Here is a 17,255-nt window from a genome sequence, read left to right on the forward strand (position 1 = left end):
GCTGTGAGGGTGCTAGACTGGGCTTAAAACCTAGGCTTTTCTACTTAAATAGTGAAATGATAAGAGCAATAGATCAAGTCCTTAAAAGAATAGGAGGCATGGGATTGGACTCCCCCCCCCCCTCCCCAAATCCCTTGGATGGATTCTTTGCTTTTGGTTGTGAAAGCTGCTATTGCATTCAAGAGTTCTACTGGTGCTGTTCTTACTGTTGTTGTTCTTATAACACCATCAATGTGTGTGATGTAACACTTTACAGTGGGGTGGGGAACCACCAGCACATGAGCCTAACTTAGACCGTCAGCTTCCCTGCCTTATCTGTGCTTATTGAACAGAGATAAGACCATTTCGTTCTCTCTAACCCATGCTGCATTAAGGCTTATTAAAAGCCTCCATTGTAACAGTGGAGGCATTTTAAAAGCCTAACTGCAGTGAGGAAGGTATCGGGGGTGCAGATGCTGGAGGGGGAACATTGGGGGAACATTTCCAACATTGTGCCCCCCCTAAAAAGAATCACCCCTCCCGGAGTGTAATTAGTCTTTTTTAAAGCCCCATTGATGCCCATGGAGGCATTTAAAAGCTTAATTTCAGTGTGTGCGCGCGGGGGCGGGAGGGAGGGCTGGCCTTTCCTTCCCAAGACTGTAATCCCCACCTCAAAAAATCCCCCATCCCCCAATGCAATCATCCCTTTAAAAAGCCCCTATTGTTGTCAATGATTGTATTTTGGGGGGGAGCTGGGGAGGAAAGCAGTAACCTTGTTTGCAGAGGAGAGGCAATAACATCACACAGCCACTTTGGGATGTAGCCTTACCCACTAAGGGCAGAGTAGCCCAAAAGCAGCTTAGTCCTTGGCCTGAAAAAGGTTCCCCCCTCCTGTTTTTACAAAAGAGCAGCAACAACAAAAAGGCAGACCCCCTCATCCGTGTGGATTTCTTGATCCAATGTCACCTTCTTCTCTTTATCCTTTTTCTTTATTATGCTTAATTGTTTTATACATACTCCTCTTATTGTTGCTTTGCTTGCTTCCCTGTGGACGTACATTCTAAAACCAGCTCGTCATCTGCCAAGTGATAGGAACTCCAGTCCAGATAGCAGAACAATTCTCATAACAACAGTGAGCTCTAGGATCTTGCTCAACGCACCTCCAAAAAGTAGCTTCTCACTTTACTCAGCCAACGTGTTTGTTGAGTGTACACTAGTCTTAACACCAGTGTCTTCTGCAATCTACCTAAAGTGTATATACATCTTTAAACTCCCATTTTGTCACATCTGGTGGAGTTGGGAGGAGCATGCTGGGAAGAGCATTCTGGGGCGTCTGGGAGGCGGGCAGGGGGTGAAAGATCCAAGCGAGGATTTTCACCTCCGAGGTCACAGCTTTGTAGGGCAGCTTCAGAGATGAAAATCATATGACCCCTCAGAAAATGTGTAGGGGCCATAGGCTTGCACCCATAGTTAGTACTTAATATTTAATGCAATTTTAATTATATAAAATATAAAAATTCCTCCTAATATTTGTTGGGTTTTTCAGTTCTTTTGCACTCACTGGTGAAAACATTAGAAGGCAGAAGCAGATTTACTTTTTAATGACCGATTGTGTAAAACGTTACCTGTACTGTATCCTTTTCCTTATATTTTCTCAGACCAAATAGGCTTGGAATTATTTTATTTAAAGCTTAAAAATTACAAAGCCTGCAATCTCTCCCCTCAGCACCCCTTGTGACTGAGGCCCTTTCCCCCTCCCCTCCAAATTTTCTCACAGTGCTGTAGGTGGGATCCATTGAGAAACAAGTGCTCTTATCGCTCTTACTCTTGCCTTGCTGTTAACAAGTTACTCTGGTTCCACAGAGCATTTAAAGCTACTGGTGATTGGCTTTACCTAATCCATTCAGAGGTGTTCAGTTTGCCTCAGGGTGCAGAAAGAAAAGGGGAGTGGGGTAGGTCGGAAGGGAAGCCAATGTATTCTGGAGAAAATGGAAATATTGGGTTGAATAAATGATTTGCCTTCTGTGAGAGGAGTGGAAGGTCCCTCTGCCCAATTTATTCCGTATCCCCACCACCACATACACACGCACTGCAGCTCACCCTTTTCAGCAGGGTCTACTGACTCTGTGTGTATATTTTCAGGGACTTGGAGGGGCTGCTGTGGGAAGGAGGGGGCAGGAAAATCCATTGTATGTTCTCTTGGAAATGAATACTTTGTAGCTTCTTTTGGAAACAAATGAGTAGTTCCACTCTAGTGACAGTATTCACATCAGAGTGTTGCTTTATATGTGCTACTGGAAATAGGTGCTTCAGACGCACACTTTATTTTATGCATGGTGATCACACAATGGTGGTCATTACACAAGCAAAGCGGATATAAATTAATGTCTAAGTCAGGGTTAGACAATTTGCTGTCCTTCATATATTTTGGACTACAAATCCCATCAGCTGCAGCCAGACTGGCCAATGCTGAGGGAATATGAAAGTTGTAGCCCCAAATATCTGGAGGGTACCATGTTGCCTAATATTTGTGTAAAATACATTTCTGAACTACTGTATGAAGGCTGAAGTTTTGCTCAGAAAAAATACTGATTGTAATTGCCTCTTGATCCTCTGTGTTTAGAATATGTGGTGTGGATCCCCCTAGTTCAGAGCTTCCCAAACTTTTCATGTTGGTGACACACTTTTTAGACACGCATTATTTTGCGACACAGTAATTCAGTTTTACTAGCAAACCGGAGGTTAAACTAACCCCTTATAAGAGATACAGACACATACATAAATTGTAATAACGAAATGTATGGGGACACAACATATCTCATGAAAACCTTTCATTTATATTTTTTAAAATATATGATTTGCAAGATAATAACATACATTTCCAAGACTTTTCACATTGAATCAATTTTGTCGGCGGTTGAGATGGTGTTCTATCAAAAAACTGGACCCATGGAATTTCTTGAATGCATCATTCCAGGTGCAGCCGCGTCACCGGAAGTGATATGGAATCAGCTGTTTTGACCCGATTATGCATACTGCGCATGCGCAGTACCTGTATGATTCCTCGACCGCGGTGTGCACACACGGATACGACGGAAGGGGAATATACTCGTGCACCATACTAATCGGCACCTTTGCTGCATAAAAATGCATGCAAGTTGGTCTTGCTTATTTCACACAGACTCAGAGGTTTCTCGTTATGTTCATGTGACACACCTACACACTGCAGCTGTCATATTAATGTGTCACGACACACAGTTTGGAAAGCACTGCCCTAGTGGATAGAACTGTGAAAAATATGCTTTTAAAAACCCAGGGATCCATCACACCAAGAAATTGAAACCAGAGTGTAGATGCAAGTTCTGCTTCATGCTCAGCTATCTGCAATCTGGAACACAGTAGAGAGGCAGCAAAACCTGCTTTTGCAGCAGCACCCCTGCACACTGGGTTGATTAGGAAGCAGGGGGCGAGTTTAACCCATCCCAACAGTAAAAGTCCACCCTTTGACTACCTTGCATATAACTAAATGATTACCATTCACTCCTGTAGCAAAATGTAAATCATAGGATTGGGGATAACTTTACATTGGGAGCAAAAGAACTCTGTACAGTGGGTAGCCTGGCCTCCATTTACAGGGAACTCATAGGAAGCATAATGTCCCTCTGTGTCTGTTACGGGATTGTGCCATACAAAGACTCCCATTCTACATACAAGCTTGCATCCCTCACAATGACAGACAGTTTACTACATTCGTCATTTTGCAATCCTGAACTTTCAGCACAGTGGAGCATTGTGTCCAGCAGGGGGCACATGAGGACTGGAAAGTTCAGTGAAACAAACTGCTAGCAAAGTACCATGACTGTACGTTAGGAATGGACAGCTGGGTTTCTTTCCAGTACATGTCAGTTTTGCATATGTCCATTCATAAGCCTGCCCCAGCTCATTTCTGCATCAAAATGTGAATTACATGAAAATTTGCATTACTTTTGGATTTTGCACGTGTTTTTGTAAGAAAAGATAAGAAAGTTTTGAAAAAAGTTGAGAACTCTGTTGCAAAATTTGGAAAAGTGTGAAAACTAAAGGATAAGTACTTTCTGTGCATTAGTCTGAGAACTGTAAATCAGGGCAGTTGGCTTATAAATGAGGACCGAAAGAAATCCTCAAGCATCCCTAACACCTGCACAGGCATTGTCTTCTCAATCCCCGACCCTTTCCCACACATGGCACTATAAGGGTGATAACACTCAACCACAAAAATTCACTTAGAGATGTAAAATAGATGCAATATATTTGAGATATAAGTGATATATACAACATATATATACAGTTTGTAATCAATCTACAGAATAATTTCTCCTAGCTGGTACATGTTCTTTAATCCCTTAAAACAAATCCAACTGTGCAAAACCTCCACAATAAAAATTAATAAAGAAAAACAGAAACAATGTCCAATGTCACCAGCACTGAAGATCACAGTAGCATTTTACGTTTTTACAAAACTGCCTAAGAGCAAAACTTTTAGATAATAGTAGTTCAGAAGTATATCACTCCACACATGCACAATGTCAGGCGTCTAGACGATATTCATAAGGCGCCTGTTAAACATTCATAATGAAGCATCTAATAAATAAAGCATCTATTAAACATTCATAATAGGCATCTAATAAATTTGTAATAAGGCGTCTAATAAAACAGTTGTCCGGTACATATCCTGTTTAGAAGTATCTTCGTCAGTTGGATGCAACTTGTTCATAAAGGGAGCTGTGGCTGTACATTTAGGGTGGAACCCTCCAACATTGTCACCATATCATTTTCACGTTTCAGACTGCCAGATAATGCTCTCAACTACTTGTACAATGTACAATGTAAATTATCTGATGCAAATACCCCATGAAATTTAGCCTAATTTGTCTAGGAAAACTTTCCAGAAAACCCACATCACTGGTGCTGGGATAGGCAACTTGGTGCCCCCCATATACTTTGGACTGCAACTCCCATAATCCTTGACCATTGGCTATGCCAATGAGGCTGATGGAAGTTGTAGTCAAAAACATCTGGAGAGTGCGAAGTTTCCTACACCTGATCTAGTGAGTGAGTTTTATCCATAATGTGATGGTCCCTTATCCATCTCTACCAAAAATGAACCTTTCCATGTGAGCCAATTTTTTACTCTGGCAGGAAATTTGCTGCATTTCTTTCTTTTCTTTTTTCCCCCTGAGAAATAAAATGCTTTGCTTTATTGAAGATAATTTATGTTTAATTTTGTAGAAAGGTGAAAAAGTTCCCTTTTTCATTCCTTTTGAGGCTCTAAGAATTAGTCTAGCTTAGTGGCTAAAAGTGTGACCCAAGAAGACTCTTTTTTAGATATTACCTCACTCGTGACCTTACTAGCCTCCCTGTTCTCCCTTCCTATTCTATTAATCTAAGATAATCTATTAATCTCCAACATGTAAAGTAGAGCACTTTGCAAGGATTATTTAGTGGCCCCATTTGGACATCATGATAAGTCAGGGGTGGGCAATTTGTGGCCCTCCAGATGTTTTTGCCTCCAACTCTCACCATTGCCTATGCTGGCTAGGGATGATAGGAGTTGCAGGCCAAACAGCTGGAGGACTACCCACCATGCAACAAGCCATTGTTCAAAAGAATCTTGGCTTATTGAGTCTGAGCAAGTGTGCTGGTGCATGCTGGCCAACTGCTCTTCCTCGGCTCCTTCTGCCAGAGGTGGCAGCTACCCAACTATGGACTCCCCATAGTTTCTGTATCCTGACCATCTGAACCGGGGCTTCTGGGTTGTCTTTCCCAAGCAAGCAGGGTCATAAGCCATGGTTTGTTGTTGTCTTATGACTGTGGCTTGTTTGGTGAGAAAACAGCTAGAATCCCCACTTTGGATGTTCTGATAAAAAAACACACACACACAGATGGAAGGTCCATGGTTATTTAGCTGCTCCCTCTTGCAGGAGGAGCCAAGCAGAAGCGATTGGGCAGTATGAAGAGTGCACTGCTCAATCATGATAAGCCAGGGTTCCCTGAAATCCTAGTTTATTCAATCCCGATAAGCCAGGGTTCCCTGAAATCCTAGTTTATTGTCACATTTGAACTGATACAATGTATTTAAAATGCTTTGAATACCTGATGCACTATATACATGTTAATAGTTAAATGATTCAACCAAAATTAAGTGCTTTGAAATCTCTTTTGATTTCAATTGGACCACAATACCTGATGGAATGCCTCTCCCGACATGAACCTACCCGTACACTGCGCTCAACATCTAAGGTCCTCCTCCGAGTGCCTACTCCGAGGGACGCTCAGAGGATGGCAACAAGGGAGAGGGCCTTAGAATCATAGAATCATAGAATAGCAGAGTTGGAAGGGGCCTACAAGGCCATCGAGTCCAACCCCCTGCTCAATGCAGGAATCTACCCTAAAGCATCCCTGACAGATGCTTGTCCAGCTGCCTCTTGAAGGCCTCTAGTGTGGGAGAGCCCACAACCTCCCTAGGTAGCTGATTCCATTGTCGCACTGCTCTAACAGTCAGGAAGTTTTTCCTGATGTCCAGTTGGAATCTGGCTTCCTTTAACTTGAGCCCGTTATTCCGTGTCCTGCACTCTGGGAGGATCAAGAAGAGATCCTGGCCCTCCTCTGTGTGACAACCTTTTAAGTATTTGAAGAGTGCTATCATGTCTCCCCTCCATCTTCTCTTCTCCAGGCTAAACATGCCCAGTTCTTTCAGTCTCTCTTCATAGGGCTTTGTTTCTAGACCTCTGATCATTTCAGTCGGGATCCATTTCAGTCGGGTTTCAGGCCCAGCTTTGGCACGGAAACAGCCTTAGTCGCCCTGTATGATGACCTATGTCGGGAGAAGGACAGGGGGAGTGTGACTTTGTTGATTCTCCTTGATCTCTCAGCGGCTTTCGATACCATCGACCATGGTATCCTTCTGGAACGTCTGGCTGAGTTGGGAGTGGGGGGCACTGCATTGCAGTGGTTCCGCTCCTACTTAGCAGGACGGCTCCAGAAGGTGGTGCTTGGGGGACATTGCTCGGCCCCGTGGACTCTTCAGTATGGAGTTCCGCAGGGATCGGTCTTGTCCCCCATGCTGTTTAACATGTACATGAAACCATTGGGTGCGGTCATCCGGAGTTTTGGAGTGCGCTGTCATCAGTACGCTGACGACACGCAGCTCTACTGCTCCTTTTCATCCTCATCAGGTGTGGCTGTGGATGTGCTGAACCGGTGCTTGGCTGCGACAATGGACTGGATGAGGGCTAATAAACTGAAGCTCAATCCAGACAAGACTGAGATGCTGCTGGTGGGTGGTTCCTCTGATCGGATGGGGGGTGTTCAACCGGTTCTGGATGGGGTTGCACTCCCCCTGAAGGAGCAGGTTCGTAGCTTGGGGGTTCTCCTAGAACCATCTTTGTCACTTGAGGCTCAGGTGGCCTCGGTGGCACGGAGTGCTTTCTACCAACTTCGGTTGGTGGCCCAGCTACGCCCCTATCTGGACAGGGATAACCTAGCTTCAGTTGTCCATACTCTAGTAACTTCCAAATTAGATTACTGCAATGCCCTCTACATGGGACTGCCTTTGAAGACGGTCCGGAAGCTGCAGCTTGTGCAAAATGCGGCGGCCAGATTGATAGCTGGAACAGGGAGGTTTGAGCATGTAACACCGATTCTGGCTCGCTTGCATTGGCTGCCTATATGTTTCCGAGCCCAATTCAAGGTGCTGGTCTTAACCTATAAAGCCCTACATGGCTTGGGACCACAATACCTGATGGAACGCCTCTCCCGACATGAACCTACCCGTACACTGCGCTCAACATCTAAGGTCCTCCTCCGAGTGCCTACTCCAAGGGAAGCTCAGAGGATGGCAACAAGGGAGAGGGCCTTTTCAGTGGTGGCCCCCCGACTGTGGAATGATCTCCCCGATGAGGCTCGCCTGGCGCCAACATTGTTATCTTTTCGGCGCCAGGTCAAGACTTTTCTCTTCTCCCAGGCATTTTTAACAGCATTTTAACAGCATTTAACAACGTTAACTTTGTTTTTAATGGACCCCACAATTGTTGTTTTTAAATGGATACTGTTGTTTTTATACTGTTTTTATGTGTGTGTGTGTGTGTGTGTGTGTTTTTAAATTGTATACTTTTAATGTTTACTATTTTTAAATGTTGTAAACCGCCCAGAGAGCTTCGGCTGTGGGGCGGTATATAAATGTAATTAAATAAATAAATAAATCATCCTGGTTGCCCTCTTCTGAACACGCTCCAGCTTGTCTGCATCCTTCTTGAATTGTGGAGCCCAGAACTGGACGCAATACTCTAGATGAGGCCTAACCAGGGCCGAATAGAGAGGAACCAGTACCTCACATGATTTGGAAGCTATACTTCTATTAATGCAGCCCAAAATAGCATTTGCCTTTCTTGCAGCCATATCGCACTGTTGGCTCATATTCAGCTTGTGATCTACAACAATTCCAAGATCTTTCTCATTTGTAGTATTGCTGAGCCAAGTGTCCCCCATCTTGTAACTGTGCATTTGGTTTCTATTCCCTAAATTTAGAACTTGGCATTTATCCCTATTAAATTTCATTCTGTTGTTTTCAGCCCAGCACTCCAGCCTATCAAGATCACTTTGAAGTTTGTTTCTGTCTTCCAGGGTATTAGCTATCCCACCCAATTTTGTGTCATCTGCAAATTTGATCAGCGTTCCCTGCACCTCCTCGTCCAAATCATTAATAAAAATGTTGAAGAGCACTGGGCCCAGGACTGAGCCCTGCGGCACCCCACTCGTTGCCTCTCCCCAGTTTGAGAAGGTTCCATTGATAAGTACTCTTTGAGTCCGATTCTGTAGCCAACTGTGGATCCACCTAATAGTTGTTCCATCTAGCCCACTTTTAGCTAGTTTGTTAATCAGAATGTCATGGGGTACTTTGTCAAAAGCTTTGCTGAAGTCAAGATATATGACGTCCACAGCATTCCCACAGTCCACAAGGGAGGTTATCCTATCAAAAAATGAGATCAAATTAGTCTGACAGGATTTGTTCCTGACAAATCCATGTTGGCTTCTAGTAATCACTGCATTGGTTTCAAGGTGTTTACAGATTGACTTCTTTATAATCTGCTCCAGAATTTTCCCAGGGATGGATGTCAGACTGACTGGTCTGTAGTTCCCAGGTTCCTCCTTTTTGCCCTTTTTGAAGATAGGGACAACGTTAGCCCTCCTCCAGTCGTCCGGCACCTCACCCGTCTTCCATGATTTTGCAAAGATAATAGACAAAGGTTCTGAGAGTTCTTCCGCTAGCTCCTTCATTACTCTTGGATGCAGTTCATCGGGCCCTGGAGATTCTCGGTGGTGGCCCCCCAATGCTCTCCCTGATGATCACCTTGCGCCAACACTGTTATCTTTCAGGCACCAGGTCAAGACTTTTCTCTTCTCCCAGGCATTTAATACCATTTAACAACGTTAAGGTTTTATTTTTTTTAACGGACCCCAGAACTGTTGATTAAATGGATACTGTTGTTTTTATACTGCTGTTTTTTATGGTTTTAAATTTTTTATATTTTTAATGTTTACTGTTTTGGCTATGAGAGCTTTGGCTATGGGGCGGTATATAAATGTAATAAATAAATAAATAAATAAAGGATAAACTCAAAACTCTACAACTTAAAGCTGGATTGTGTCTTAAATATTTTTAAGCCTGCAAGTTTTGCCTTATTTAGCTATGCTCTGGCTTTGCTTGCTTTCTGTTTTTTGTTTGTTTGTTTTGTAAGTTTCTTAGTGGATCATTTTTCTCCTGGAGGGCAATATAAAAGTTTAAATATTATCAGTTTTATATAACTATTTAGATTACTAATAAGATGGAATTTCTTGAGTACCTTTGGGATTGTAACAAATGTATTTCCCCCCTTCGTCCAGGAGTTAATAAAGTTGCTTCCTTATCCTGTTTTTTTCCCTTTGTCTGAGAAGTCAAAATTAAAATGAGTGAATGGGTTGTAATTTTGAGTGACTCATCTTGATTATTCTCTTATTTCCACACCTCTTCCACTTCCTTGACGTCATAATATTTTCCCTGTGTTCTAGCTAATTGACACAATTGCTTCAGAAATCGGAGAACTGAAACAAGAAATGGTACACACAGATCTGGTGCTTGAAGATGGACCCACCAGTTTACAAAGGTGAATGTACAACTTTTATTATAGTACTGGGTAGTATAGCATGGCAAACTTTGTGGCGTGGTTGTGCTGCATTGGTTAAGAATGTGTTATTTTCCACCTCGTTCATTAATTCTTAGTTCTACAGCTGGGATATGTTTGGTGCTTTGGATAAGCTTTGAAGTGGTTTGCCTTTGGCACTGGCTGGTGATGAAATCATGTGTAAGTTTCATTTCTGTTTATACACTCTCGGGTACCTGTAATAACTGAGGGATACCTTAGGCATAAGTTTTCTGGTTTAAAAGTATAAATAACAATCTTTTAAGTATGGCAGTAAAAACTGGTCTGTTTTTCATGTCTAGTTTTTGAGAGTTTTCAACTTAAAATGAAGTTTTATTGTATAAATGCATTGAAGCCAGTGACAGGTTTCAAATAATTTTGGTTTAGACAGGAGAAATACCACTACATGTATAATTTATGCTTCATGTAGCACAAATTCTATATGATGCATAAAACAACTCTGAGACACGGTTTGTCTTTAAATTTTGTTGATTTAAGTAGGGACTGTGAGGTTTTATTCACTTGAAAATTAGTTTAAAAGATTTCAGATGGAAGTATTCCCGTTTCATTTTTTGTTTTGTTTTTTGTTTTGTTTGTGTTCTGTATAATTGTTAACGATGTCTAATATATATTTTAAATAAACATCCAAGAGTTCAGTGCTGGGTCATTCCATATGAAATCACCCAGTTTAAAATTAAATGTTTGCGTGACCATTTTTTAAAAATTGTACACGTGTTCCTACATGTATTACTGGTTCAACATGAACATTATTTTATTTTGATCTCCCATAGTTTTTCTGCTTCAGCCAGTTTGCCACATGACTGGGCATATAGGACAGTCTTAACCTAGTGCTGAAAAGATTACAGTGTTGGTGTTAGATGTCCTATTTCTGCTCCATTCAAAGATTAAAGTGGTGGATGGGTCTACTTTTAGTATGGAAAGGGTGTGACACTGAGGGGAAGTGAACCTAGCCTTGCTTTGCCTTAACCGTGCTCCTTTCCCACAGGCACCTTTCTCCCAACCTGGAACCAATACCAGAACTAAGCTAGCCTGGGGGGGAAATCAGGGGTCAGGTTTCCTGGCTGTAAAACTTCAATAATAATTGGTCCCTTTAGTGTTCATGCATGTGCATTGATATGCTTATACATCAAAGTAAAGATAAATCTTCTAGAGACTCAGGAGAGGGGCTGAACTCTCAAGAATGAGAACTATAGTGCATGTTTGGAACCATGGGGAGAAAAGAGCTCACTAGAAAGCAAATGTGCCCTGTTTTGTGAGGAAACTAGGAAGACACCTTAGAAGCTGAGTAGAACAGTAAACAACATGCACACTACGGTAGGATGGGCTCACAGTAATGTTAGGGTAGCCAGATGCAAAAGGCTTCTGTCCCTTTAATCATTGTGGAGAAGAGAGAATTTCATCAGGTGTAGTTTGTCATCTGGCCATTCTAGTTAATAAACTTAATAGAACAGCAAGAATGTGACTGGACACTGAGCCATATTATCGCCTGGATTAGAACCAGTTTACACATGGATCTGGCATGTATGTTCTAAACACGAATACAGGACTGAGCTTTTTGCTTTTGCAACTTTCTCCACATTGCTTTCTCACAAAACATTTAGTGTCGCTTCCACATGGCTAAGGGTGGTAATCTGTATACTTTTAATGTTCACTGTTTTTAACTTTTGTAAACTGCCCAGAGAGCTTCAGTTATGGGGCGGTATATAAATTTAATAAATAATAAATAATTGAAGGCCACATGCCAGCAGTGGGGTCAGGGAGCAAAGCCAGTGGTAATCTTCTCTCTCTCTTTCTGCCCCAACCCCAAAGGGAAATGGTTCTTGCCAGAAGTCATAGAATCATAGCATCATAGAATAGCAGAGTTGGAAGGGGCCTACAAGGCCATCGAGTCCAACCCCCTGCTCAATGCAGGAATCCACCCTAAAGCCCGAAAGACTTGAACTGATCACTTGCCATGTGGATCACAGAGGGTTTTTTAAATTAGGCTGAGGGTCTCATGCACCGTTGGGGTCTCAGCTTGCCCACAGGTGGAGATATGAGCTATGTTTCAGGCATTCACCTGAATGGGCTGGCTAAAAATCTGAGTGCAAAGGTTGGAAAGTGGTTCTAAATGCCTTCAGCAGAACACGCTTAGAAGCCTCAGTGTGATCAGCATACTTGATAAGGCAAGGTTCAGATGAATACACTTAGAAACCCTGGAGGTGTTGGAGAGTGGGGTTTGCACATGTGCTCTTGCCTTCTGTTTATTTATTTAAAATATTTATATGCCACCTTTCATCTTATGCTACTAGGGTGGTATACAAAATGTAATAAAAACAATTAAAAATCTATGAAAACCACAACAAATCGTCCAAAAAAAAAGTCAGAAAATACATTGAACTTCATAAATGAGTTAAAATGCATGAGCAAACAGACTTGGTGCAAAAAAGAGTATAATGTTGGTGCCGTGTATAATCGTGGTACAATCAGGCTGCTACAACAGAAGGCTCTCTCCTTTGTTGTCGCATAATGTACCATGCGTACTTGCAGAAGAATCTCCCCTGAAGAGCTATTTAGAGAGAGGGGCTCCTTCAGATATTTGGTTCTGTACCTACCTGTACCTTTTATAGCCTTGGCTGTCATATTCTGCACTAGCTGAAGCTTCCAAGACATTTCGAAGGCAGCCTCACATACAAAGTGTTGTAGCAATCCAAGGGGAGGTTTTCAGAGCAGGAACCACTGTGCCCAAGCTATCACTATCCAGGAAGGATTGGATCAAGGAGTACCCCCAAGCTGTACAGTTTTAGCCAGTTCAGGTTCAAGTGAATGTTTGAACAGGGTTAATGTGGTTACTTCACCTGATATAAGTAACGTCATTTATCTGTTCTACATAATTCCCCCTTTATACAGATGTTACTAGTATCCCAGCTTCCACACAGTGGCAGTGTATAAATTATTTATACATTGCAGTGGGAATGTATAAATTAACTGTGAAAGGAAGAAGAATGTTGCTGTCTTTACCAACAAAACAGGAAGAATAGATGCATGACAGTCCTGGTACTGCCCCTTTTCCCAATGACTAGTTTGCACAGGGAGTTATGAATCATTACTCTTCAGAAAAGGATGGTCTGACATGAGCAGTGGATAGACAGATAATGCTAGGGCATGGAATTTTGCCTCTGGGGCATAGATAGATACCTTTAATACTGTTCTTATACCAAAATAATTTGCCTTTTAATGGAACTTAAATGCCTTCTTGAATTGAAGCACAAATTAACTGAGGCCTTTGTGTACCTGCTCTGTGGTAAGTCACCTACAATGAGTCTTACAGTTCTGAGTACTCAGTGCCTACATTGGTACAATGCTGTACAATCCTTTATTGTGAAGTCACTTAATGAGCATTGTGATGGATGGAACCAGGAGATATATTAGACTAGAGAGTAAATACCTTTTGCATATGATTTCAAAGACAGCTTGTCAACATGCCTCTTCCACACACAAGCTTCTTGTCCAAAGTCTGATTTCTGCATCAATAGATCTGATACTTCTGATTTACAGGATGCTTTTCAGTATGGAACTAAGAAATCTGCAGCCATACATTCCAAATCATACCATCACATATGGTATGTTTAAAAGCTTGTGACTGGAGGAAGAAAATTTAGAGTTTTATAGTAGTGCCAGTATAGCTTAGTATTGTCAGTTTTTCTTTACATGGCTACATAATGTATTGTGTTCCACAGAAGAAAGGAGAACCCCATGAAAATTGTATTGGCGGTTTATAATTGTACATGACTTTGATTTAAATTTCTTTTTGAAAATCAACATCCAGCAAGATAACAGTTTTTAGTACAAATGTGTGGCCAGTTTTTGTTTTGTTTTTTAAATGTGCTGAATACTCTTTTCATTTTTGATACTATAATGATGATGATGATGATGATGATGATGATGATGATGATGTAGTGTTTCAGAATGTTCAGAGCCCTTTACATATATTAACTCAGCAGTCTTCACAACAACCCTGCAAGGTGTAAATGAATATAATTATCTCCATGTTCCAGATGCGGGCCTGGGACTAGAATAATGGCTTGCTAAAGGCTACACAATGAATGCATGGCTGAGGTGAGAGTTGAATTACGGCTGCTGCCTCAAAACTGCCAGTATACAGTGCTAGTCCTGTCACCACAGTTCAATTTCTCTGATAGATTTCACATAGAAACACCTTTCCTCCCAATGAGTTCAGCATGAAATGACCCAGACCCTACTTCTTTGTGCCATTGTATAGACCAGCCTTCCCCAACCTGATGCCCTCCAGATGAGCTGCACTGCAACACATGTTAGCTGGGAATGATGAGAGTTGCAGTCCAACACATCTGGAGGAGGGCACCAGGTTGGGTGAGCATAGACTGTTCTGTGTTCCCAAAACCATTGCATTTTAGTTCCTATCAGGACAGGTCTACTAGTAAAGGCAAGTAGATCATCTAGTAAAAGGTAGGTCAGTATTGATTAGAAGCAAGTAGATGTTGCTACCAGTTTCACGATTTCTCTCTAAACGGCAGCTTTATCCTCAGGTGTGGCCATGTTTCTTTGTAAATCAGGAGTCTGTGTACAAACAGCTCTTCCAAATGCAGAAGGAGTTGCACCTCAGGTGAGGGATTCATTGACATTGGGTAGAGATACTTGATAATCTCTAAGGTAAGAGGACAAGCAAGCAAGCCCTTATCCCTTCAAGCTTTACAGTGTTTGACCTTTACAATCAGTAAATGGTAAAAGAGAAGCAGTGTCAGTTGTGGCTTTCTTCTGAGAGACTGTTCATGGTGGCAAGAGCAACCACTTACTTCATCATATGGAAGGAGTGGAATGGAAAAAAATGTAAGTATATGTGCAGAAGGGTTGTAGCAACAGAGAATCAACATTAAGGATACATGAATTGCTAAGACATAAATGTAACTGTACCCGTTGTACCCTGGGTTAGCTGACAATATGCCTCAGCAAAGCTGACAAGCAACTCAAGGTGGCAAATGCCATCCTCCGCAGTATCCCCACTACACATGTAGTGGTGACTGCTCATTTGATATTAGAAAGAAGAATGGTTAAGTCCCTATTATATCTGGAACTCAGCCTTAAAGCTTCAGTTTGACATGGCCTGATAGTGTTACTTGTTTTATAAGGATGATATGTTGCTGAAGGTTGTCTTGAAAGTACTGATAGCTCCTTGAATAATTTTAATTCAGGCTTTTAATTCTTGTTTTTGCTTCTGTTTATAGCCTAGAGAAAGATATGGGTGATGTATGTCCGGATCAAAAAGGTTTTAAAAATATCATACGAGATTCTGGATATGACAGCCTTCCCAATAAGCTCAGCATACTAGATAAACTTCTTCATACGCACCCTGTCTGGTTACAGCTTGGCTTGAATGATGCTGAAGCAATGGATGTTCTACAGTCCCAACCTCCTGGAGTAAGAAACACCTTTCATTTGGACTTAAATTGCAAAAGGAATACTTATTTGGGGTACCCCTTGTTTATAACTGTTCAGAAATAGTTCACTTTCAAAAGCAATAAATCAGACACAGATTTCTCTCTCTTTTCATTCATTTATTCATTCTCTCTCTCTCTTCACCTCCTTACACCACAGCAGCTTAAGAATTGCATCCCTGTGGTGTTTCATCATGTCACTGTGGGTGTGTGAATATTGATAGGGTGCCAGTCAGAGGAGTTGAAGATCCATGTGATTCGCTTTGCCCATGTGTTTATGTTATTCGTACACCATAATGAATCCACCTTTTATTATGGAGAGCAATTGGCTCCCAGCCTCAGAGAAGCTGGATTTGTACCTTCATCTCCAGCTGAGGGCAATTAATATGACTAATCCACTCTGCCAGAGCCACATGGGGAAACATCACCAGGAAGTGGCTCTTGTGCATTTTGGGATGTGTGTGTGTGAACAAGGAGCACTCACTCAACCTCTGAATTAATGGGAGCTGAAAGACTGGCCCAAAGGTACAGGGCCTTTTAAAACCTTCTACTTTAATACATGTATCTCACAAAACTGAGTGGGTGGAAGCTGAAGATAGGACTTGGAATTAGGCAAACCTGCACATTGTTAACAGAGTGAGTAAGGAAACACTGAATAGTTTATCTAATGAAATATTACACCTTATAGCATGCTTGCATCTCCTAAGTTACTGATTTCTCTGTGAAAGTTCTATAGGAATACTTGTATAGGAGGCCGCCAAAATAAAATGAATAAAATAGAGAGGAGGATAATTATGTAAGCTGTCTTGAGTTCCTTGGAGTAAAAAAGGTGGAATAGTAATGTAATAAATAAATAGATAAATAAATAAAATACAGAACCAGAATGATATTTCTTCAAGATATAGCTGTCACCTATTTAAAGCTTTGTTCTTTGTATTTTTTATTTTAATAGACATTCCTTGTTAGGAAATCCACAAGAATGCAGAAGAAAGTCTTATCTCTACGTCTACCAATTGACTTTGGATTGTGCCTTAAAGAGTTTGCAATAAAAGAGAGCACATATAGTAAGTCTTTTAAAAAATTGTTTCTGGCCTTGGCTCTACTATCATGAGTAGAAAAATAATTCAGCTGACTGATTGTAATTTCTGATAAAATTAGTTCAGTCAGTGACAAAGGGACACCCTCTAAAGACAATTGATTTAATCATCTTAAATATAGGTGCTTAAATTGTTTATAGTCCAGGCTGCCAGCACAGTACCCCTTTTAGTCATAACTACTTATTTTTTAGTGTCTGCATATTTATTATACTATTCATTTACACTCACAGAATCGACTCTTGGGGCTTAAAAAGTTTAAAAGTGGGGGATAGCAAAACTGAATCTTAAGATCTTCATACAAGGATTCATGCTTCCATTATATTTAACTTCTGAACTTTCTCTAAAACTACATTAAAGCATTCAGCCTCCCAGAAGTTGTAATGGTGGGGATGAGTGTTATATAGGGAACGTCTTTATGAAAGAGAATGAACAGTTTAATTTTTGTGAACCGCCCAGAGAGCTTCGGCTATTGGGCGGTATAAAAATGT

The 17,255-nt window shown here is 41.4% G+C and overlaps 1 protein-coding gene across 3 annotated transcripts in view; it reads left to right on the forward strand.

Moving 5' to 3' along the window:
* Positions 1-17,255, forward strand: part of RIN2 (Ras and Rab interactor 2) — an 80,207-nt gene that overhangs the window by 33,216 nt on the left and 29,736 nt on the right. For all 3 annotated transcript variants that reach the window (XM_063130168.1, XM_063130166.1, XM_063130167.1), the window contains exons 3-5: positions 10,066-10,160; positions 15,461-15,653; positions 16,623-16,734. In XM_063130168.1, coding sequence (XP_062986238.1) covers positions 10,066-10,160; positions 15,461-15,653; positions 16,623-16,734 — 400 coding nt within the window. The remainder of the gene's footprint in view (positions 1-10,065; positions 10,161-15,460; positions 15,654-16,622; positions 16,735-17,255) is intronic.

Source organism: Elgaria multicarinata, chromosome 7 (genome assembly GCF_023053635.1).
Source record: "Elgaria multicarinata webbii isolate HBS135686 ecotype San Diego chromosome 7, rElgMul1.1.pri, whole genome shotgun sequence".
NCBI lineage: Eukaryota > Metazoa > Chordata > Lepidosauria > Squamata > Anguidae > Elgaria > Elgaria multicarinata.